Source organism: Muntiacus reevesi, chromosome 3 (genome assembly GCF_963930625.1).
Source record: "Muntiacus reevesi chromosome 3, mMunRee1.1, whole genome shotgun sequence".
Lineage (NCBI taxonomy): Eukaryota > Metazoa > Chordata > Mammalia > Artiodactyla > Cervidae > Muntiacus > Muntiacus reevesi.
Genome location: NC_089251.1, coordinates 97,837,858 through 97,862,739, shown reverse-complemented (window position 1 = coordinate 97,862,739; position 24,882 = coordinate 97,837,858). Strand labels below are relative to the sequence as shown.

Below are 24,882 nucleotides of genomic sequence, written 5' to 3'. Positions count from 1 at the left end.
CTCTCCCCCTAAGATTGTAAATGAGTTTAATGGGATATATTCCCACCTTTAAACTTCAAACTCCCAGATCTCTGCTGTGTCCTCATGCAGTGTGAATTACGCTACCAGTTTTAAAACAAAAAACAAAATACCAGGAAAGAGTCCAAGAAGGCTATTCGCGGTTAGGAGCGAGTCCAGATTTGACAGACGGACCTTGCTGCTTGCTTGCTCCTGGCTCGCCCCTCTTGCCTCAGAGGGCACCGCGCGACGCGATCGAGCGGCTTCGGCCTCTTCCGGGACCGCCTTTGAGGCTGCAGAGCCTCACCTGACTTTCGCAGAGAGAGGCAAGCGGCTCCTTCCGCTGCCAGCAGAGGGTCCTGGGGCTGGAGCGTGTGGGAGCGAGCAAGGCGAGAGCTGCTGTCCAGAGCGAAGAAGAGACGCTCCGCCTGGCACAGGCGCGCCGCGGCGAGCTCAAACTTTGGTGGGGTAAGGAATTTAGGGGCTCTTGAGCTGGTGATTCTTGGGGCGTGGGAGGTGCGCGGGGGACGCAGACTCCAGTATGAAAGTGGATTAAAGATATGCGCTCAAGGGACTAGGGTAGCGGGGCCCTCGGGTGGGCGCGGCGCTCTCCGCAGCCCCCGGTGCTGAAACAGGGGAGAAAGGGGAAGAAGCAAGGGCCAGCTCTGCTCCCACCCGGGCACACACATCCTTCCAGCAGCAATCAAAGGACTAGAAGCCGTCCCTGCTTCCTAAATCTATCGCACCCCCTTCTACTCACGTCCCGCAGCCGCCGCGCTGGGCCAAGTCAGGCTGAGCCGTCGAGGCTGGAGGCAAAAGGACCTGGGCTCCTTCAGCAAAAGGATGTCCACCTGACACCACCTCCAAGACACCTCCCCAAGATCCCGGGTACCCGGACGCCCCTCCTTCACGGCCGTCCGTCCTAGTAGAGGCTCGTGGCCGCCTCTCTCCCCGGGCTCCAGATTGTCTCCCCGAGTGTGCGCGGCTCCTGAGGAAGTTGTGACCACGACTTGGAGGGAGCAGGAGCCAAGGGGAACGCGGACGGGGGTCGGGGGACTGCCTCCGCTGGACCCTACTCAGCCTTGAGGATCCGGAGGCAGGTGGGCTGAGGAAGAGGCAAAGAATTAAAATTCTCTGGGGGAGTGAACAGTCACTTCTGTTTTTTTTTTTTTAAATGATAAAATCATAACCCGAGATCTTGGCTGCTCCGGCCTAAGGGACTTAGCGTTTAGGAGCAAGAAGGGGTGGGGGCGGGGGGTCCTCTGATCCTTAGCAATCCCCTAAGCGGATAATCACACGGGCTCTCTGTCCTCATCCTCAGGTTTTTCTCCCCAGCTCAGCCGCCGTCCCCACTCCCAATCCTCAAGGGGCGCGGCCAGCAACCCATTGCGCTTCAGCCTTCCCGGGCAAGGGCTGGACGACCGGAGGAAGGGCCGATTCATTCTCCTCTCCGTGTAATCCCCCAATTCACAGCTGCCTTATCTTATGCTGTTGCTGAGACTTTAAACGTTGTCATTCTGAAGTGGGTATCCCTAGTTAGACGCGGGATGTGGCCGAGGATGACGAGGGCAGCAGCAAAGAAAACCCGGGTCTGTGGTCTCCGCGGCGGTGGAGGGCTGCCTGCGAGGAGTTCCGCCGGCACAACTCCTGATCAGGAAACCCGACATCGTGATAGTGGGCGCGCCTCCCTAAACCTTCCAGAGGGGCGAAGCTGGGGTCGGCACCTCCCCTGGTACCTCCAACACTGGGGCAGTAGCTCCGGACCTGGATTCAGGCTCTCTCCGAGAGAGTTCAGTCTCTCTGGACCTGCCCTCCAGCCTACCAACCTGCACACCCACGCGCGCGCACACACTTTCATTCATAAAAATTTACAACTGATATCGTTGTCTAGGCATGGGGTGACATACTTGAGTGAGAAATCACTGGATGGGGCGCTGGAAAGTCAGGCTGGGAGAAGGGAGGAGACCGCAGTCACAGCCACTAGCTCTAAGCTTGTACGCCCAAGTTTCGGATTCTTGGAAATTCTGCTGAGTCAGGGAAGCGCGTTAGGATTTCACTGAACTAGTGGAAGAATTATTAGAGGATGTGGCGCCTCTGTTCCATCGTAAATGGGGCCCTCGATGGGTGCTGGATGCCAGGAGAGGGTCACTAGATGCTCTTTGGGTGACTAGTTCTGCAAGATCTCAGTCACTTTAGCAGGGACTTTGGCCAGGACTGCTTGTGCCTCTTGCCTTTGATGCTTCTGTACTTAATGCGTTTCCTGTCCTCATTCACTATCTGCCCGCGATTGCAGCGTCTTGTCAATAATGGGGTTGCCATGACGACCAATTTCCCATCGCCATGGTTCCCAGGAGGTAAACAGTTGGAAGCTGCAGAGGTTCTTGAGTAGTAGCTCCCCCAGATCCTGCTCAGGCTGAGGGTTTCCTGCAGTTGTGGAAGAGGGATGGCGATGATCAGGTGCTGCCGGCGCTCACCCTCCGCCCCGCCCCCACACCGCCTAGCTGCCTGTTCACCTGAAACCCTAATCCCTGTGGCCTCCAGGTTGGGATGGGTCCAGCTTTCATTCTCATCCTCCAATTGTTACAATGAGGCTGGGGGGAAATGGTTTTCGCTCTGACCTAACTCCTGTCTGCTGCTCACTGACTACTTACTCCTGAGTACAAATCGCAAGACTAAGCCCTGTGGGAGAGAGAATTAACTAAACAAATACAGCCCCGGTCTCCGCACATCACGGTGCAGAGATGGCCTCCCCTCTGGGCTGAAATAGAAGTGATCGTGCCCGGAGAGTACAGAGGTGGGGATGACAGACCACCGCCACCCCTTCACCCCAGGGGAGGCCATACTGGAGTAGAAACTAAGGAATTTCAACTGAGGAGCAAGAGGGGAAAGGTCTCTCTAGGCAGAGGGACTACCGGGCGCAAAGACATGAATTGGCTCTGCACCGGCTAGCCCTGCGGTAGCAGGGAGACATATTAATAAGATGGGTGGGGCAGAGCGCAGCCGTTAGCTCACGACAATTATCGCGAGATCTTGAGCGTGAGGCCCAGAGCGTGTCCGTTAGAGGGCCTGCTCGCTTGCCAACGGTCGCCCTCACAGTGGCCGTCATGGCAGAGGGTGCTGTGGGAAGTGGATGGCAGCCTTCTCCCCACAACCCTCCAGATCCTCTAGCCTGGGGGCCCTTGGGGGAACTGGGTGTCCCAGGACAGGCTGAGGGCTGTGTCCTCTGTAGTTCCAGAGCCCCCGGCCCCGCCGCCCTGGGAACCTCTCCTCCATCTCTGCCTCCACGATCTAATGGTAGAGGTGGCCTTCTAACGGCGGAGGTGGTCTTCAAAGGTCCGAGTCTGTGGAGGCCTCAGCAACTGGAGTATGTGGACACTGCCATTCAGGTACCAACTTCAGCCAGCTTCAGTCTCTCCCTTCAGGTTTCAAAACTCGGTCCAGCATAGATCAGTTGTCCATCCCTAGTAAGTGGCCGGAGGTGAGGGTTAAGTTTCAAGGAACTTAAACATGGTTACTTCAGGTCCACCTCTGTGGCTGGGGCTCTTTTCAACCAAGGGCGGTCGTCAGGATCCGGGAACTGACTTGAAGAGTATTTGCTGGAATGGGTATTCCTGTAGATCCCATACAAATGGTTCTCTCCAGGTTAAATGACAAGCCTGGGGGCTGGCTGGGTTCGGGTCACCCAGTGATGATGGCCGAGCAGGGTCTGGGGCCCTGGCCCTGAGGGTGCTGGCAGGAGGAACCAAGACTGGGTGTTGGAGGAACACTCCTAGGCAGGGTGAAGGGCACCAGCAGAGACACCCCCCCACACACACACACACCCTACCCTCCTACCCCCCTGCCTTCCCACCCCGCCTTAGCCAGGGCCAGGGCATCAGAGGGAGAGAGTTGAGTCTTGGGACCTTGCCCTTCCTTTTCAGAACAGAGAATAACATTTGTTGTTCAGTTGCTAATTCGTGTCCGACTCTTTGTGACTCCGTGAACTGCAGCACGCCAGGCTTCTCTGTGCTTTACTATGTTTGTTTGGTGGATTTGGTGGAGGTTTACAGGAGCCTCGTGACCTGACCCCTAGAACAAAGGATGTGACTCCACGAAGTTTACAACAACTCACTGCACCCATCCATCACCTTTCCTAGAAAAAGGCTTTACTGAAAGCTTTCAGGGAGTTTGGGATTTTTTTTTTAATTCTTTTTTTTCTTTTAATATTTATTTATTTATTTGGCTGCACCTGATTCTTGTTGCAGCATGTGAATTCTTAGCTGCGGCATGTGGGATCTAGTTCCCCGGCCAGGGATTGAACCCAGGTATCCTGTGTTGGGAGCACAGAGTCTTAGCCACTGGACCACCAGGGAAGTCCTGGAGTTTGGGATTTTTAAGGCATGAGCCACCTGTTTTTTTGCATGGCCCGGCAATAAACCTTTCTCTGCTCCAAACTGCAACATTTTGGTTTTGATATTACTTGGTCTCACTGTGTTTCTGGCACATAAACTTGCATTCAGTAATAGATTCAGAACGTCTCAGCAGCTTAGTGTATTGCCTATGCAATGTCTGATGTTCCAAGGCTTGGTGGGGCAGAGGGACTTCATCAACGGGGGATTCTGCTGGCCAGAGCCTGCCACTCAGTCCTCAGCTGCTCTGGAAGGGGGACTGAGAAATAAAAGCCAGTGCAGAGTGGGCTTTGGTGAACATTCTATGCTAGTAAGTGGGATGAGAAAACTCATGCCACCCTTAAGGAGAGGGTGAGTGATTTGGTTTAAATGGAGCATCACTTTTAAGGTAATATGATCCAGGTTACAAAAAATCTTTGTCAGGCTAAAGCTACACGCTGGAGAAAATAAGCCACCTCTAAAAGTTTCTGAATGACGTGATTAGAACTACTGTGTGGGAATTCCCTAGTGGTCCTGTGGTTAGGACTCTGCACTTCCACAGCAAGAGGCATGGGTGGATTTGTTTTGACAATCCTGGAGAGTGGGACAAGAGCCTGGACAAAGGTGGGAGCAGAACTCAAGAGGCCAGGAGCTGCTTCTGGATTGTTCACTGTCACACCCCTACTGCCTGGTACGCTCCTGGCACATGGTTAGGGCTCAATCTATTTTTGAATTAGTGAATGGAAGAATGGAAGGCAACAGAAGGGACAGATAACATAGAGGACTTGGTGACAGTAGATCTAGGAAAGTGAGGGAGAGGGAGGTCTGGAGTCTTAGCTGGGTGATTAGTAGGCTCCAATGGGAGGGTGCCATTCAGGACAGTTTAGTATCAACTCTTCCCTGGATATGCTGCGTCCTCTCTCACATGGCCCGCACCCTGGACCTCACCTCATCCCCAAAGCACTTCTTTTGTCCTGTTTTATTTTTTTATTTTTGGCTTCAGCATGCAGATCCTAGTTCCCCTACCAGGGATTTGGAAGCCTGGAGTCTCAACCTCTGGACCACCAGAGGAGTCCCTCTTTTGTTCTATGAGGAATTTCACACATTCCATCTTGAATAATCTAGTGTAGGGGTTAAACCCAAACAAACTTTTGTTCCCCAGTGCTGCCACTGGGTGACTTTAAATAGCCATTGTTAACAATAACTGGTGTTAGCCATTCTGAGCCCAAGGTTCTTCATGTGCAAATTGGTAGCAGGAGTTATACTATCTGCCTCATTGGGTTGTTAGGAGAAGAAATGAAGCAATTGAAGTGAATTTCTCAGCACAGTGCCTGGTATGGCAAGTGCTCAAAGTTGGATACAACCATTTTATAATTTACTATAATGACAGTGTACTATTATAACCATATCCCAAAAGTTAATTAAGAGGAAATACATACTTTATTTCCTATGCCTACAGCTAGTCTTGGAAATGGGTCCTTGGGGAAAGAAGGGAGGTCCTTTGCCTGGCCTTGATGACTGTGAGTAAGTGTGTGTGTGTGTGTGTGTGTGTGTGTGTGTGTGTGTGGTGAGGAACAGACATAATTCTGCAGCGAGCATCTATAAGGCTGGCTACAGAGATCTGGGTTCACCAGCTCTAGCAACATCTAGAAAGTAGTTTCATCTTCTTGGAATCTCAGCCTGAGCAGCTGAATCTTATTGCAAAGTAGTCATTTAGAAACTGAGTACACTTAAAGCTGAAACTCCAGTACTTTGGCCTCATGCAAAGAGTTGACTCATTGGAAGAGACCCTGATGCTGGGAGGGATTGGGGGCAGGAGGAGAAGGGGACAACAGAGGATGAGATGGCTGGATATCATCACCGACTCGATGGACATGGGTTTGAGTAAACTCCGGGAGTTGGTGATGGACAGGGAGGCCTGGCGTGCTGGGATTCATTGGGTCGCAAAGAGTTTGACACAACTGAGCGATTGAACTGAACTGAACTGAAAGCTCAGGAAACCAGAGTCCCATGAATTTTGAATCATCTCTGCAAAAGCCCAAGACACTTTCCAGGCATGTGGCAAGCCTCTGTTTGGTGGTTAAGTAATAGAATTGATAACATTGTTACAATTTCAGTGCATTCTCTTTCACCCTAAATCTCTTCCTGTTTGGGGAACATTGTTAGGTTTTTTCCTCAGTCAGGAATTGAAAATCTACAGCTGATATGTGCAAGCTGCCCTTTGCTTGGGTTATAGAAATGCATAGAGTTCAGAAGCGGGAGAACTCCACCCTCTGCAGGTTGCAGTTTAACACTTTTGAACACTCCAAAAGGAAATCCTGCACCCATTATCAGACATTTACTTTTCTAACTCTCCTCCCATCCTTGTCCCTGGCAGCCACTAATCTATTTTCTGTCTCTATGGGTTTGCCTATTGTGGACATTTCATACAAATTGAATTATACAATATGTGGCATTTTGTGTCTGGCTTGGTTACTTAGTATAATGTTTTCAAGGTTCATCCATGTTGTAGCAGGTATCAATATTTTATCCTTTTTAATTGCCAAATGAAATCCCACCTGAATAATACTATGTAGATGCACCGTATTTTGTTTATCTAGCTATCAGTTGATGGACATTGAGTTTGTTTCCACTGGGGGACTATTATGAATAATGCTTCTATGAACATTGAAATACAAGTTGTGTGGACATATATTTTCATTAGGTATCTGCCTATGAGTGGAATTCCTGGGCCTTATGGTGACTATTTGTAGCATTTTGAGGAACTGCCCAGTTGTTTTCCAAAGTGGCTACACCATTTACATTCCTATCAGCAGTGTGTGAAGATTCCAGCTTTTCCACATCCTTACCAACACTTGTTATTGTCTGTTTATTTCTTAATTATAGCCTTTTTAGGCAGTGTGAAATGACATCATGATTTTGAGTTAAATTTCTCTGTAACTAAATATATTAAGCATTTCTTCATGTGCTTGTTGAACATTTGTGTATCTCCTTAGAGAAATATGTATTCAAGTCCTTCGCCCATTATTTAATTGAGTTACTTATCTTTTTATTATTGAATTGTAATAGTTCTTTACATATTTTGGGTACAAGGCCATTACCAATATATGATTTTAAATTATTTTTTCCATTCTGTGGGTTGCCTTTTTACTTCTTGATGGTGTCATTTGATGCACAAAGGTTTTATTTATTTATTTATTTTTTATGAAGCCCAATCTTTTTTTTTTAGTCCATTGTACTTTTGATGTCAAAGCTAGGGAACCACTGTCTAACCTAAGGTCATGAAGATTTACTCCTATGTCTTCCTCTAGAAACTTTATAGTTTTAGCCCTTATATTTAAGTCTATGACCTATTTTGAATTAATTTTTACGAATGGTATGTATTGTTTTACATAGCAGCAACATTTGATTAAAATACCATTTATTCTTTCCCTCATTGAGTTGTCTTGGCACCATTGTTGGAAATGAGTTGCTTGTAGATGCCCTCAATCAGGTTGAGGACATTTCCTTCTAGTTTATTGATAGTTTCAGCATGAAGGTACGTTGGACTTTGTGAAGCGCTTTCCTTGAGCCTGCTGAGGTGAACGTGCTTTCACCCTAACCTGTTCGTGCGTGTGCTGTGCTACGTGTGCTCAGCTGCAGCCAGCTCTGTGCGACCCCGTGACTGTGGCCCACCAGGCTCCTCTGTCCATGCGGACTCTCCAGGCAAGAATACTGGCGTGGGTAGCCTGTCCCTTCTCCAGGGGAACTTCCCGACCCAGGGATTGAACCCAGGTCTCCTGCGTTGCAGGTGGATTCTTTACCAGCTGAGCTACCCTGGAAGCCCAATATGGTATACCAGGCTGATTAATTTTGGATGATAAGCCAACTTTGCATGCCTGGAATAAGTATCACTTGACCATGGTATAAGATACTTTTTATGTATTACTAGATTTGGTTTGCTAGTATTTTGTTATTAAAATCTTTGCCTATTAATATAATTTTCACCTTCTCACATTAAGTTCTGATATGTAAGTTGTTTATACTTGTGCCATGTCCAGAGAATATTGACATTATACATAGTTGCTTCCCCTTCCTGTTTTTGAATCCCCTCCATATAGGATCACATTCATAGCAAATAGGAGAGAACTATCAGGTATGGTATTTGCACTGTAGGGTTTTGTCCCATCATGAAAATTCTGAAACAGGAGGCCCTTTAATAATCTACAGGGTCTTGGTTTGTAACTCTGTTCCACAGGGTTCCCAAAGGTATTCTACCTGCATTTTAAGGGTTTTTAAAATGTATATTTAAATATTTTAAAACCCCTAATGAATAGAGATAGCATTGGTTGATATGTGTTCCTTACCTAACTTTATTAATTGGATATTTTGGTCAAAATTAACTTATATCCCACTGATTATCTTTATAAAAATTATCAAACATTTAAATAAAACACTACAAGTGAATGTTTTTTGAATTCGGTTTCTGTGGAAGATTTCATCTATGTGCCATAGTCTATGTCCCATTATTAGATGAAGAAACTAAAGTGCTAGGTCACATGCCCAAATTGAAGGCTGAGCTGAAAAGAGACTCCAGCTCTCCTTTCTCTTAGTACAGTACACATGACCACCTATATTGTCTTTCCAAAGTCATTTGTCTCAAACAAAATATATTTTACTCAGGGAATTGCTTGAAAACACAAAACCCTTATCATTGAGTTCATGTACTAACGTCTGCTCTGGTCACTGTGTTTGTTCTGTGGCCGGCTCACATGTCTGAGTGATTCAGTGGTTCAGCATTAGAGATTTTCCCTTCTACCCTGAAGTTCTCAGATGAAGCAAGAAAGAAGGGAAAGGCAATTAGAAGGACTTTGTGGGAGTTACTAACTTATCTTTGGAGCTTAATTTGACAAAATGGGCCTGCCCAACCTCACACTTGCTGAGAATTGGCTGAGTACTTTGCCCAGAGTGATGCTAGGTAAGTTGAGTTGTGACGGCTTGAAATGGCAGAAGCCGAGACAGGTTACTTCTGAGAAGATCAAAGACCCTAAGTGGTAAAAATGGTCCATCCCAGCTTGAGAAAACGGAAACCGGGCCAAGTGTGCCCGTCCAGCATGCCTGCAGGGCTCTCCTCTGATTGGGATTCCCGTTTGCTTGGCGTGGCCTTGTGTCCAGACTTACTGCCTCACTGATTAGACCTGCCAGACCCTGATTGAACAGAAGTCAGTACCTAGGACAATGATCGTTCACAGAGGCCTCACACCTCTCTATTGGTGTGCTTCGTCCTGGTTTTGGAAAATGACAATGTGTCAGTTGACACACATGGAACCAGGACTGGTTTTCATGTTTAAGCCAGAATTAAAAAGAGGACAGGACATAGACAATATTTTTTTAGTATGAGAAGTTAGTCATCACAAGTGGGGACCAAGATATTTTTTCAGAAGCACATTTCAATTTTAAAAATAGGGCTTTACATGTTTTGACTTCCTTTGTGCCTTACATGCTGTCTCCCTCATAAATTCCCCTCCATTCTTAAATAGGATGTAAATGCTCAGCATGACTCATTCACAGAAGTGTTAGGATGATCAAATGAGTTTAACACAAGTTATCAAGGACACTACCAGGCAAAGAATAAATGCTAATAAATATACTGTTGTAATTATCATTGTCATCATTGCAGTTACTCACCTGGATTTTCCACCATTTATGCCACCTACTTTTTATTACCTACCATGAGTACATGATGGGTGTTTTGGAGGATAAAATACTTTAAGTAAAGTTTATTAACTCCTTTAAGTCTTCTGGAGTTAATAAAGGAATGAGAAAAACACAAGAATAGCTGGACAAGCTGTTAGATTCCTGCCTACTTAGATGTCCAAGCCAGGAACAGTGGAGAGAGTTAGAGCTATGCACAAAAGACAATCAAATTCTTAAAGGTGCATAGCACAGTGGTTCACACGGGGTAGATGTTGAATAATGTTAAATAATTACGGTGGCTGCTCCTCACATAAGGAGTTTCCTCAGACCTCAGTGGTCCCAAGACAGAATTAGTCCCCCGCCATCTGCATCACTTCCTATCACACCTCTGTCTCCATTTCAGCACCTCTCTTTCCTCCCACTGCTGTTTACATGCCTGTTTCCTCATGCAGATTTGTGTCTTCAACGACAGGGACCTGTTTTCTTCATCTTCATGCTCCTCAGGGCCAGGTGCAATGTTTAGCACACTGGAAGAATCAGTAAGTGTGTCAGTGGGAAGAAACCAAGTTGGATTTAGTGATGCTGTTAAAAAAAAAAGAATTGTCCTAAGTTCCCCAGTCAAGCCCTGGAAAACACAAATGGATTTGGGAGATGATCACAAACCTCTCACACCTGGGATCCACTTCAAGGTCACCCTAGTAGTTGGTAGGATGTATCTTCTTCCCACGCTTGAAAATTAAAATTATATTTGTGCACTTCTAATCTCCTGCAATGCGTGTGATACTATAAAACAAACCACAACACGAACTTCAGGGTCAGAGAGACCCTGACCTGCATTTCCTCACCTCCACAATCAGCTTCACTATTACCTCTTAAGGTTCCTGAGGATGTACAAATGATGGATATGCAGGTGTCCCACACTCAGGGAACCCTGGCAGGATGGTGGTTTCCATTCTCAACAGAGCCTCAGTGTTACTGGTTTTAATTTCATGATCTCATCTATGAGTTCTAGAGTTTATGGGCCAAGAGATGTGAAAGCACTTGGGCAGTTGGGGAATCACTTGGGTTATCATGGCTTAAAAGCTGGTATTAATGGAAAAGAATTAAATGTTTATCCTGTCTTTCCTGAGCTTCCCATGTGGCTTTAGTGGTAAAGAAACTGCCTGCCTATGAAGGAGACCTAAGAGATGCGGGTTTGATCCCTGGGTCAGGAAGATCCCGTGGAGGAGGGCACGGCAACCCATGATGGTGTTCTTGCCTACAGAATCCCATGGACGGAGGAGCATGGCAGGCTATACAATCCATTGGGTCTCAAAGAGTCGGACACGACTGAAGTGACTTAGCATGCATGTACCTGCCTTTCCTGTATGAGTCAAACTACTGAGCAGCCAAATAGTGTCAAATTTTCTTTTTTTTTAAGAATATTTCAGCTAATTTGTGAAGATGGAATGGTAGAATATCACCAATATGCAACTCCTAATGAATCAATGATCACCAGTGGCTGCTAAAATCACCTGAAGGAATATTGTTGCAAAAAAAATATGGAACCCAAATTTAACCACGTCCTGAGTACAGTTACCAATTTACAGGAAACATTGTAAAATTGGAATTGGCAAAAATCCATACTGTGGGAAATTCAGTAGTACAAGCAGTTTTGTTTTTTTCCATAAAAAGAAAGAAGAGAAATGCATAGAAACTTTAGATTTTAAAATACCAAAGAGATACATCAAGTAATCAGACTATATAGACCTTGTTTTGACCCTTATTCTTTTAAGTAATTTTAAAAAGATAACCATTATGACATTTATGAAACAATTAGGGGGGAAAGATCTTATGATTTATCTTAAACTAACATTTTCCTTTAATTATGTACATTTTGCCCTGTCCCACCCAACCTCGTTCTCCTGGATAAAGAACACAGAATTAAAAAAGAAAATTAGATTACTTCTAACCCTTGAGAGGTCTGGGTCAAGGGCCACTTATCATATCTAAATAACTAAAAAACATTCTGAGTTGAGGTAATTCGCTCCTCTCACCATAAGAACCCACAGAATCTTAGGTAAGAGCATACTGGCAGCCAGCTTTTTGGGGAAAGTGGTTCCAAGGAAGAGAAGTAAGAGTCTTGGAAGAGAAAACAAGGAAAAAAGGGGGAAACACCCCAAGTGTAGATTATCAAGCTAATCACCACTATGGCAACTGGTTAGACCCTTCAAGGGCTTCTCCAAAGAGCCCTGTAGGATATAGGTCTGAATTGTCTTCCTGAGGGGACAAAAGAGGGGAATATCTATCCTTGGTTCTGGGTTCTATCAGCCAAGGGTTGCCCAAGGAGGGTTTGCAATCTAGCACTTCTGGGTTTGCACACGTGTCACAGTGGCCTCAGAACATGGCAGCATGGGGAGATTTGATCTCCGGTCTCCATCCGTGGTTTGCCCCCTTCTTTTCCCTTTGGGTTTACCCCAAATCACGGGGCGGGGGGACTTTCACACATGCATGTGGGTATTCTGCCCACACCTCCAAGCTCCATTTAACCCTCCCTCACAAACAGCTCCTCCTGAGCCACCTGGAAGTCTAAGGGCATGCACACTGACACACTTCTCAGGAAGACAGGCCTGGGAAGAGGCCCCAGCAGGCTCTAGAGCCAGTCCACAGCCTGCTGGGCAGAGAATTTGGGGGTCCAGGGCATCCAGAGCATTGCCTAGGGCAGGGGGCAGGGTTCTGGGTGGGCATGGCCCCTTGGTCATGGGCTGTGGTTGGAAAGTGGTCAGAGTGGGTCCTTTAAAGAATGGGACCCCCAGGCAGGGGCCCTACTGCTTAGGCCAAAAAATAATGCCAGTTCTTTTCTACCCAGAGACTTTACACTATCAGGCGCTGGAATCAGATTTTTGTTAATCTTGGCTCAGGTCGCAAGCAACAACATTAGGGAAGCTGCTCCCCTCTTCAGTTTCTTCACTGGAAAAGGGAAGGAAGAGGGAGGCAGCTGGGCGGGTTAAAGGACAGTGTTACACAAGCACCTACCCTGTGCCTGGCATGTAGGAGCTCTCGACAGTGGGCAGGTCTGTGAGGGTCCAGAAGTGCTGCCTCCATTCACTGGTATCCGGGTCAGGGTTTGAGCCCAGGGTGGAGAGGGTGGTTCAGGGAAAGGGCCAGACTGGGGGCATCGAGATTTTTCTTCGTCTGGTACAATTTTCCTGGAAATGTACAAAGAGCAATTTTGATAGGTTTTTGACAGAGTCCCAGAGTTCTTTAAGAGGTTCTCTAAATCCCACTGTAAGCTCCCTGAGGACAAAGCTGCATATTGTTTGCTAACAAAACCCTAGCTCTTAGTGTGTTGCCTGGCACATAACTGCGTACAGCCAGGGCTCAGCTCAAAACTCACGGAACGGAGGATTTCAAATTATAGACGTATTTCTTTAATGGGGGATTCTTGTTTCAGATGTTGGCTTCACAGTACCTGCAGATATCTCAAACGGGAACGTTCTCTTCCTCTGCCCTCCTCCTTCCCCAGTCCCCGCCCCAGTGGGCAGCACCACCAACCCCACTCCCTCGCAGTCGTGGCAGCATGACTCCCTCATTTATCCTAGATCAATTACCATGGCCCCGTGCTCCTATCCATTCAGTTTTTAAATTTATTATATTTGATTCACTACCACAAACCTAGTTCAGGCAACTATGGTCTCTCCCCTGATATACTGCAGCACTTAGCTGCTCGTGTTCCCTGAATATATCCTCCCCGCTGCAGCCAGAATAACCTTGACACATCCGACCACATCCCTGCTGGGCTTAGAGTAGAATCCAAGCTCCTGATACAACCAGGACTCTTTGGTATCTGTCATCCGCCCCACTTTTAGATCCTTGAGAACTGTCTTTGTTTTATATTTCTTTGTATCTCCTGTGGTTAGCCAGCAACTAAGTTACATAAATGAACACAGTTTTCAAAAATAAAAAAAAATCAAAATAAAAAAAAAACATTTTGTATCTATTGAGAAAATGATAATATTTTAATTAAATCATGGACTTAAGCTATCAAACCTCAGAGATGAACCAGGACTATCTAAGCCAGTAGCTTCCCCTCCCTGAGTAACTTGTGATGAGCACTGACCACATCTCTGTTGAGTACTTTGGTGCAGTGCTCTGGGCTCCCTGCACTGACCTTCCTTTGGATATGAAATTAATTTAGTTCTGGAGTGAGCCACTGGGCTATTTCTGGAAATCACCATTTTTCTCTGGAGTGGTCTCAACTGACTTCTGACACACTTAAGCCACGCGGCTGCTCAAGAGAGCTTGTGCTCATCTGCCTCAAAGAAACTATCTTCAGCAATTTATTTTCCTCCTGCAGAATTTTGATCAGAAATCATGCAACTGATCTGTCTCTGTTTCCCTCATGCTAGCTGTGCACTCACTTCAGTTTTTTTTCTCATCAATCAGAGGAGCACCTTCCACTGTTTGTTTGAAGGGAGAGTATTCATGGTCAGATTTCTAGCACTGGGATCTCAATTTAGTCATCTTTAAATAGAAACAGAAATTGTATGTGTCTGATGAAGTTATTTTGAGGATTAAATGAGATGAAGTGTGTATTGGGTTGAACATCTTGTTGTAAAGGTTTTTATAAATGTCAAGTATTTAGGCTTTTTATGCTTTGTTTTAAAACAAGATTTGAGGGAGCTATAAAATGTGCAAAATTATTAAGATAAACATAGGCAAATGACAAAGCCAGACTTTTTTTGTTTACTTTTTAAAAAGTTGTTTATTTATTTTTGTCTCTGCTGGATCTTCACTGCTGTGAGGCAACGAAGTTTCTCATTGCAGTGGCTGCTCCTGTCACAGAGCACAGGCTCTAGGGTGCAGACTTCAGTATTTGCAGCATGTGGGCCCGGTTGCAGCTCCTGGGCTCTAGAGTACAGGCTCAGTAGTTGTGGTACCCGGGCTCAGTTGCCCCACAGTATGTGGGAATCTCCCTGCATCAGGGATTGAACCCGTGTCTCCTGCATTGGCAGGTGGATTCTTTACCACTGAGCCACCACAAAGTCAGAGTTAAGAGGGACACTGCATCATTGAAGAGAATCATGAGGGTTTCGCTTTCTTACGTCGGATACCAAGTTCATTCATTTGTTTGATCAGTATTTAATTTTGAGCAGTTCTTGGCATGCAGCTTATACAAAGGAGTAAAAGACCTTTTTTGTGCTTCTGAATGGGAACAAGAACCCAGAGAGAGCCAACTAAAACACAGTGTGGCAGGAGTTGCGAGAGAGATGGAGGAGGACATATGTGCCAAGGCTTGTCTGGGGAGCAGCCCTCCCAAACGAGCTGGGTGTTCAGTTACTTCCTCGTTCTGACTATGTATCTGTTTCATGTTCATGTTTCAGCAGCCACCTTGGGGCGGAATGTGACACAGCAAGAAGATGGCCAAGATTAGCACCCAATACTCCCACCCCACCAGAACACACCCCTCGGTCAGGACCACGGACAGAGATCTGGATTGCATTGAAACCGGTCTCAGCAGGTAGGATGGGCTTTAACTTCACACCTGGAACAAGTTGTTCCCATAGCTGCTCTTGACTGGGGAGAAAGAATGCCTTAGCCTATGGGCAGGACAGGTTGGAGGGGGGAGGCTGTTCACAGCACTTCTTCTAACTGCATGACTCCTCCCAACCCACACTGAAGTAGTTTTTATTCTCATTTTAGAGATGTGGGAAAATGCTCCAAAAATTATGTAACTTTTGGAAGGCATGAAAATGAAGATTAAAACACAGCAGATTCAACATTCCTATAAAAACATCCCCACAATGCCACACCATCCCTTGTGGACATCAAACATCTATCAGGCTCTGTCTGCACCAGTCACTGTCCTGGGAGCTGGGGTGGAGCACCAATCCAGTGCCCTGCCCCTCATTTCCCGGGGAGGGTCAGGACTCAGTCACGCTCATGGACTTGGGGGAAGGGGCCAGTCCTGCCAGCAAAGCCATCAGCACCATCGATGATGTCCGAAATAGGCAGTCACCTAGAAATCTGAGGCCTCTACTTCAAGCCCTGTTTCTAACTTACTGGGAGACCTGGGAAAATACACTAAACCCTCTATGCCTCAGATTCTTCAACTGTGAAATGGAGCAGCATTGGGGAATGGGAGTGTCTATTTGGTACAGATGGACTTAGACTTTTTCGATGCTTCTTAAATTGTCAATGAGTTGATTGAGTTAAACCAGAAGAAACTTTATTTTCAATATTAATGTTATTTTTGTCCCATGGATATAGCAGTGAAAACTTCTCCCACCCATGAAAATTGCACATTATCTAAGGCCCAAGCATGCAACGATAGTCCCTCAGTCCTTGCATCCCTGGCCCTGGCCCTCCTCTATCATTTCTCCTCACTCACCCGTATATGTCTCTTCCTCTCTCAGATGCACATTTCATTTCTTTGTGTCCAGGTTCTTTGTCCCAGGTCCTTAGCAAACTCTGCTTATGAGTGATGGACAATAGTTTCCCTATCACTGCAAACTCATGCAGTCTTTGGATCCCACTTTCTGGGATTCAGGCAAAGGAAGGAAAATCTCAAAGCATGACAACAGATGTTTACTCCCTCCTACACTTGCAAGTTGGTGCTGAGACCCAGGAAATTTTATATGACTCAGGGGCATCAGAAATTCTCACCCTACTCAAATCTCTCCCTGCTATTGGCTGACGGTCAATATCTGTGTTCCACAACTGAGGGCTCCTTCCTTTAGCTTAAGGCATTGCCCTTATTTAAAAGGAAAAAGAACACTGTTAGGACAGTTATCTGCTATTAAAACTTTGGTATGTATTAATAGTTTCTTTCCCACATCAGAGCTAATAAAATCCCCTGAAGAAGAGGCTGAAGAGGGGCTTCGAAGAGGGGCTTCAAATAGGGTTGCTTCAAAGAGGATTGCTTCAAAGAGGGTTGCAATAAAAGGGTAAAAAGGCCCAATGGGGACTTCCCTGGTGGTCCAGTGGCTAAGACTCCACGCTCCCAATGCAGGGGGCCTGAGTTCCATCCCTGGTCAGGGAAGTAGATCCCACATGCTGCAACTAAACAAACAAACAAACAAACAGGTCTAAGCATGGCACACAGCAAGAAAGTCAGGCTCCCTGCAGACATGAGACTCCTAGGATCTTGGGCCCCAGGGAGAAGGACAGAGGCTGTCAGGATCAGGAGCATGTGAAGCAGCGTGGAACTTCTCCCGATTGCTCCCTTTTGCCTCAGGCAGGACATAGCCAGGGCATCTCTGGGATCCAGGCTCCCTGGGGTCTGTCTGGTTTCTCCCAGTGGGAGAGTCAAGAGAAGGCAGGCCCCGCAGGTGGGCTGGGGCTCCTGCCCAGAATGCCTGCTCGGCCCACACCACCACCACACGGGCCAACTCTACCCGACTCATCCCGGCTCTGCCTCAACTAGCAAGCCCCGCCTGGTTTGAAGGCTGTTGAAGAGCCTGTGGTTTCCCAGAGCCTCTCTGTGAGCTCGGGTTGGGCCCACGCACACTCAGAGAATGGGTCCACCACACAGCAGGGGCTCTGAAATGCTGCCCTTGGTCAGTCCTCTCTGCCTTCTCCCCCGGGTGATGCCATGCCCTCCCCTCCCCTGCTCTGCATCCCCAGGCCAGTGTGGTGACCAACAGCACAGGCTCAAGGTCACACTGCCAGGTTTGAAAACTGGCTCTGAAAAGCTGACCAACAGCTCCAAGCCTCAGTTTCCTCATCTGCAAAATATGCTAGTTCTGACCTCAGAGAGCAGTAGTGAGGTTAAAACAGAGGAAAGCTCATGGCACAGCCTCTGTCATGCAGTAAGCATTTATCACCGCTCCCTGTTGGTCTTGGAGATGCTCACCTCCATGGGCCTTCTCTGTGTCCCAGGCTGAAGCCTTCTCTGAACCCTCTGACCTCCGGTAGCCCCAGCTGCCCTGACACCTGGACGGGCCGTTTCCTGCCTGTGTCCACATCAGGCTGTCTCAGCCTGACCACCAGCCAAGTCTCACTGAGCCCCACTGGGGGCCATGCATGCCCAGCAGCACACGTGGTAAGAGCTTGTTGACAGATTAGTACAGAATCCCATGAAAACACTAGCGAGATCTCAAACAGAGAGAGGGAAAAAAGCTTCTTTCATGAGAAGCATTATCTCGCAGAAGCAGGAGTGGGTTAACAGAAGTTTCCAGAATGGTTCCTTAGCATCACTGAGGATTGAGAATAGGAGTTCACGCTGGGGATGGTACAGCCTTGGGCCAGAAAGCTGCGTCCAGGCCCCTCCCCTGCTTCTCAGGATAGCCTAACATCTGTCTATGGACAGACTAGTTTTCCCTGTAAGATATATTTGAGCAAAGGACTTTTAATACAGTCACAAAAATTTTTTAAAGTTTTGAATCACTATTTTGAGGGAGGAAATGGAATCTGAACGAATCATAGATTTTTGCCTTGAAATTCCAATCCTTTTAGAAAGTCTTTGGAGAAATAATTACAACTGTATGTCCTTGAATATGAGTCATTCTTCATCCTCAGTGATGTCACTCAGCTGTGCTGGGAACCTGTGTGTTGCTTGGCCCTTTGCTGAGGGCCCCCCAAAGAGGGAAGATACCATCTTTCCTGTCCCATGAGACATCTCTCTTCCCAGCTCTTTCACCAAATTAGAGACCAGTTTCCATTTCTCTTTTAAATCACTGGGATCATTTTGCTAGTGAAGAGCCATAAGGAAGGATCAACGTATTTCCTTTGAACAACAACAACAAAAAATTAAATTTATACCTTGAAAAGACCAGAAATAAAAATATCTTGCATTTTGCTCTTTCTATTTAGATCTGTTTCATTGACTCAATTTTATTTAAGAGCTCTCTGGCATGTTTTTGCAGATAATGCAATGAAGACTTCAGAACCTGCCGCAGAGAATCACAGCTAGCACAAGGACACCTCAATCCCCAGAGCAATCTCCTGGTGTAGCTACTTGAGATGAGCTGTTGGGCAGAGGGGATCGTGTCCTACAGAACAGGAGACTTCTTCATGCTGCTCCTTGAGCAGAGCCCAAAGCAATTATCACAAAAGAAAACCATTTGCCACCTGCTTCCCCAGGACTGAAGGCAAAAATGCAGTGACCTCAGTTCCCTGGTCACATGTGGCTGGGGCAGCGCCTGCCCGTCACTCTAGTTCCTCGGGGCTTGGGAGGAGAAGAAAAATAATGTGTCCTACTCTCCACCCTTGTTCTAAAGGTCACTTCTGTTCACTCGCATGTCCCCTAAGTCACTAGAGGAGGACACCAGATCCACAGAGCACAAAGTTAATTACCGGTTTCCATTCTGATGAGAACCTCTGCTTCCTCCAGTGACAAAAAAGCCTCACCTCATGGACATGAATTCCTCTGTATAAATACACACAGAAGATGAGCTTTACACATTGAAAATGGCCTTGTCTTTCAAAACAATCAGTTTCTTGTGTTTCACCAGTTGTCCTTGTTCTTGCTAATTACCAACTTCAGAGGGCTTCTTCCTGTGGAGGTAGCATCACCACCGAGAACTATTCAGGTTGTCCTGGCCTGATCTGCTCGTTCTATAGAGCCTGAGGCCTGTCAAGTCCTCAGCTAGCTCCTGGCAGGGCGGGGCCTGGTTCCCAGTCTCCATCCTCTGTGTTTCCTTTAGAGGTTCTGAATCTCTGATCTAGCAGTGATTGCCAGAAGGGTCTCCCTTTCAGCGGTAGCTGTGTGTCCTGGGGTACTCAACATGTCACCTCAGACATTTGTTTCCTCTCCTCCTACCCCATTTCCCCTTCTGTCTACCTTCTGAAATCAGTTTCTCTGAGGAGTAACTCATTGGATTTGCTATTATTTAGATATCCCCCAAGCGTTTAAAAAGGGTAGAGATTCTGGAGCTAGAAGAAAGATATCAGGGTAGAACTTTGGGCATCAAGAAACAATTAGGGAGATGCGTCCAGAAAAAAAGGCCCCTAGGGTCCCTTGAATTTACATCATATAAGACCCTTCCTGTTCCTCACAACTAAATGTGCCTTTTGGGACTTGGGTGTTTGAACAAGTCATTATGGAATCAATTTTTCCTTTGTTTCCTTTTTGAAGACCAAGAAAATTAAACTCAGGAGGGTAAGTGACAAGCCCCCAGTACACCTAGCTAATAGGTGTTGGGGTAGGGACTCAAATCCAGGCCTCTGGGTCCCCCATTCTGCTGCGGCCTCTTCCAGGGGATGTCATGGGTCCAGGCCACATGCATTGGCTCTCACTGCTGCCAGCTGCAGGCCTGTTTTGAAATCTGGGGTGAGTTCTGCCCCTCTCACTCACCCACAAGCTCTGATGTCATGGGCATGGAGTCCTTTGCTGCGGATGCACATCTTAGGATGTGCTCCTGCACAGTTAGCAGAAACCAGATTAGGCAGAAATGCTGGGCTGACTGCCTGGTGCCTGGAACTCCCTGAGGATCTGGTGGGAACAGAACACCTTCGTCCTGGGGACCACCTCCAGACCGTCGGGCACACAGGCCATGCAGAGCTCCAGCCCAGCTGTCCGTTGCTGCCCCCACCTCCAGCTCCCCACCCCTAGGCATGCCAGCTGCTTGGAACCAGGGATTGGAGAGATGGATTCACTTGTCTCCCTGCCTCCTCCTCCTGCAACTGACCCGGTGCCTTGGAACATGCATTCCCAGCTTTGTGGTACACAATATTAGAAGGGCAAAGGAATTGTAGCTTCCTAATTGTATCAGGGCCTCTGATAGGGTCTCTCTCTCTTTAAATTAATTAATATTTATTTTATTTTTGGTTGCACTGGATCTTCATTTTGGCATGCAGGCTTTCTCTAGTTGCAGCAAGTGGGGGCTACTCTTTTTTGCAGTGTCCAGGCTTCTCATTGCTGTTGCTCTAGGTGCATGGGGCTTAACTAGTTGCAGCACGCAGGCTCAGCAGCTGTGGCACATGGGCTTAGTTGCTCTGCAGCATGTGGAATCTTCCTGGACCACGGACTGAACCAATGTGCCCTGTATTGGCAGATGGATTCTTATCCACTGTCAGGGGAAGTCCTGACAGGGTCTCTTATATGTATAAGGTTGAGGTGTGAGTAGTCTCTTATGAGTTTAGAGAGAGAATTCGATTAGGTGCTTTGGTAATAACAAAACCATGCCCACATAGTGCAGCTAGGGGAGTCAGAGTCACGTCTCTAGTGGCATGCTACAGAACTCCGTCCTCAGTCCAGCTCAGTCCTCAGTCGTGTCCAACTCTTTGCAATCCCATGGACTGCAGCACGCCAGGCTTCCTTGTCCATCACCAACTTCTGGAGCTTGCTCAAACTCATGTCCATCAAGTCAGTGATGCCATCCAACCACCTCATCCTCTGTCTTCCCCTTCTCCTGACTTCAATCTTTCTCAGCGTCAGGGTCTTTTCCAATGAGTCAATTTTTCACATCAAGTCGAGAAAGTATTGGAGTTTCAGCTTCAGCATCAGTCCTTCCAATGAATGTTCAGGACTGATTTCCTTTAGGATGGACTGGTTGGATCTCCTTGCAGTCTAAAGGACTCTCAAGAGTCTTCTCCAACACCACATTTCGAAAGCATCAGTTCTTCGTGCTCAGCTTTCTTTATAGTCCAACTCTCACATCCATACATGACTACTGGAAAAACCCTAGCTTTGACTAGATGGACCTTTGTTGGCAAAGTAATGTCTCTGCTTTTTAATATGCTGTCTAGGTTGATCATAGCTTTTCCTCCAAGGAGCAAGCGTCTTTTAATTTCATAGCTGCAGTCACCATCTGCCTCAGCCATGTCCTATTCAACTTTTGCTTTAATTAGAAAATACAGAAGGCAGATTCATGAGAGGGTGAGAGCAGGCTTTGAAATGGAATGGAATGGCATTCAAATCTCAGTTTTGCCATTTGGCTATGTGACCTTGGGAAAGTTATTTAATCTCCCTGAACCTCAGTTTCGTCTCTTATAATGTTGTTATATGATTTAAGTGATAAAATGCATGTGGCTGACGTACAGTAAGCAGTCAATAAACGGCAGATACTTTATGTATCACTCTGTGTGTTTTCAACAACAACAACAAGAAAATGCATCCTCTATATGGGGAAGCTGAGGGAGAGAAGAACCTGCTGGCTGTCAGGGCTGAGCAGAGACTGTCTGGAGGAGCCACGGTGTGGCAGTGAGCTCCCCCCGTGCCGGAGACAGCAGGGCTGTTGCAGAAAGGAAGAGGCAGCAGCTTGGCAGCTGGACTGTGGGATTCCGACCTCTGATCACTCACTGGGGAGACCCAGAGCTTGTACCCTGACAGTAACTCTTGCTTACTTCTTCAGCGGTGCTGCCACCTTGTTAAGAAGGCTGATTAGCTTGGAATAGGTCATGTGATCGAATAAATTTGTCTTGCTTGGGCTCTTTAAGACTCGAAGGATGAAGTGCAAATCCTTAGCGGCCACTGCCTGGATGGCTCTTAATCAGGCTGATCAGACTTCAGCCCCAGGAAGTTTTAAAGGGAAAGAAAGGAAAACAGGCCCCAACAGAGAGATCTTATTCCAGGAAATTCAACAAACACCAGACTCCGCTAATGCTCAGACTTTTTGCCCTGAATTGCACAAGAGAAGGTCCTCCGCCCCTACCTTGGCAAAAGGGCACAGCAGAAGTGGACTTTCATTGAAAGCACTATACAAATATGAAGCCAATTCATTACAATATTTCAGGACCCTCCTCTTAACCAGTGGTTTCCTGCAGCACATACACACAGGGACAGAGGGCAAGGGAAGACCTCTTGAAGGAGGTGGCCCTTGATCTGGCTTTAGAAGATAGGGTTTCAGCATGCAGAGATGTGTGTGAACGAAAATCCTTGTTCTGGAATCCTCATGTGGAAACAACTGCTCTGGCTCCAGAGGCAGGCATGGTACCTCCCCCACCCCAACGCCCTGCCCTCGGTGCTCCAATAAGGACCATTTACTGCTGACTTGCCCCTTTCACCTAGACTATGGGCAGTGGCCTCCTTGCCATAAAGGAAAGGTCACATTATCCTAAAAGTCAGGATTTGCTGGAGCGTAAACTGAAGTGTAGAGCCCTGGGGTGAGGGTATCTGACAGCAGCATTCCTCTTTAAGCAGAGCATCTGGCCATCTCAGTCCTCAACATGTCCAAGAGGTGGATGAGCTGGAAATCAATTTCGCTTGCTGCATATTTGATTTCCTAGGACCCACTTGCCATGCGAGGAGACATCGTCAGAACTGCAGGAAGGCATTGCCATGGAGACTAGAGGACTGGCTGAATCCAGGCAAAGCTCCTTCACCAGCCAGGGTCCCACCAGGTAACTGACCGGTCTTGGCCCTCAGCTTGGGAAAGGTGAGACAGAGGCAGAAAGAAGATAAGTCTTAGGAGGAAATGGTGGATGAGGGTGGGGTTGCAGATTTGGAGAAGAAAGGGGCAGCAGAGGCAGAGTCAGAAATCTATCAGGGAGTAATTTCCTCTTGGGTCAGGTGTTCTGAGCTCAGAAAAATCTAAGAAAAACTGCCTTTCTCTGAAATTGCTTTCATAAAAAGTGATATCGAGGTACTTATTCAATTCTGAAATAATTCAGAAAAAAAAAACACCAACCAGAGAAGTTTCAGAAAAGAATTCAGAAAAGAGACCAGCCAGCCAGGGGAGACTATAGGGTGGACCGCGATGGCAGGCAGATGGCAATGGCGGCTCTGTCTGAAATAGCCCCTGGCAGGTCCTCAGTCCTAAGTGTCTAGACTTCATAGCTCACATCCTTGCAAAAGCATTTGAAAGATTAACTCGGCTCTGAGCTCTGTCTCCATTCTGATGACATCTGTTCTCCAGCTTCAATAGCTGTACCACCTGGAGGACGTCATTTCACCTTTCAGATCTTGTCTGAAGATGCATCTAGTAACATGAGGGCTACAACAGAGCCCACACTGGACAGTCAGCAAATGTTGGGCTCATGATTTCCTTCCACTGAGTTTTTTTTTTCATCCAAAGCCAGAGTTTCATACAGTAGTGTTTTCTACAGTTTCTGCTTAAGAATATTTCAAAAAAATTAATTTATCTAGTTATTCTTCATGTTTGTCATGGTGGAGGATTATTTATTTCACTAGCTCCTTGTAGCTGGGCACTTAAGTGATTTGCAGTGGTTTTTTTTCATCTTATTAATAAAATGCTCTCTTGAAGCCTGCTGATTATAATGAAGGGAACACCTTCAACCAGCTCAAATGGAAAGGGCAAGGCTAGAGCAAGGCTGGTATAACCTAAGATCCAGGCCACCTCGTGGAAATGGAGACGGTGGGGCTGATGAGGGGTCTGGGGAGGCAGCCACCTTCCCTGTCTCGTTTCTCTAGCAGCATTTCATGGTGCGTGTGCTGCCTGCCTCTTCCACTTCTGGCTTTCTCTGCCCTCACCTCAGTGGGTACAGGCTGAAAACGGCCTGCACCATACGATCCTGAGTTGTAACACCCAACCCCATCTTGAAGTGGTTTTTAGTTCAGAGGCTTGAGTGACTGAGTCTCTGTGGGTCAGTCATCCGTTGCCCATCCCTGAGCCTGTTGTCCAAGGCTGGAGCCCCAGGGAGCATGACCTCTGTTCCACCCCTCAGCAGAAGGAAGACCTGAGTGGGCGGAGTGTCGGAGCAGAGAGGTTGGGCCGGGCAGGCACCTTGACATTCATCTGCAGCAGCAGCTATAGGCCGCTCTGTTCTGTTTGTGGGATATTCCTTTGCTGCATCTATTTTTAGGCTATGGTCACAAGTGTGTGATGGGGATCAGGGTATGTGACAATTCATGACTCCATACCAGGTTGCTCAGAACAGATTTGGGGTACCGTGGGTGCTAAGTCAGGGAAGTCACACACCAAGAGACAGAGTTGAGTCTCGGCCCAAACTCCCCCCCCCG

At 47.0% G+C, this 24,882-nt stretch overlaps 1 protein-coding gene across 2 annotated transcripts in view; it reads left to right on the top strand.

Moving 5' to 3' along the window:
* The first annotated feature begins 248 nt into the window (after nucleotides 1-248).
* CNGA3 (cyclic nucleotide gated channel subunit alpha 3) overlaps nucleotides 249-24,882 on the top strand; it is a 41,888-nt gene continuing 17,254 nt past the window's right edge. For both annotated transcript variants that reach the window (XM_065929756.1, XM_065929755.1), the window contains exons 1-3: nucleotides 249-465; nucleotides 15,404-15,540; nucleotides 23,190-23,303. In XM_065929756.1, the coding sequence (XP_065785828.1) occupies nucleotides 15,440-15,540; nucleotides 23,190-23,303 (215 nt within the window). In that variant the 5' untranslated portion in view covers nucleotides 249-465; nucleotides 15,404-15,439. The remainder of the gene's footprint in view (nucleotides 466-15,403; nucleotides 15,541-23,189; nucleotides 23,304-24,882) is intronic.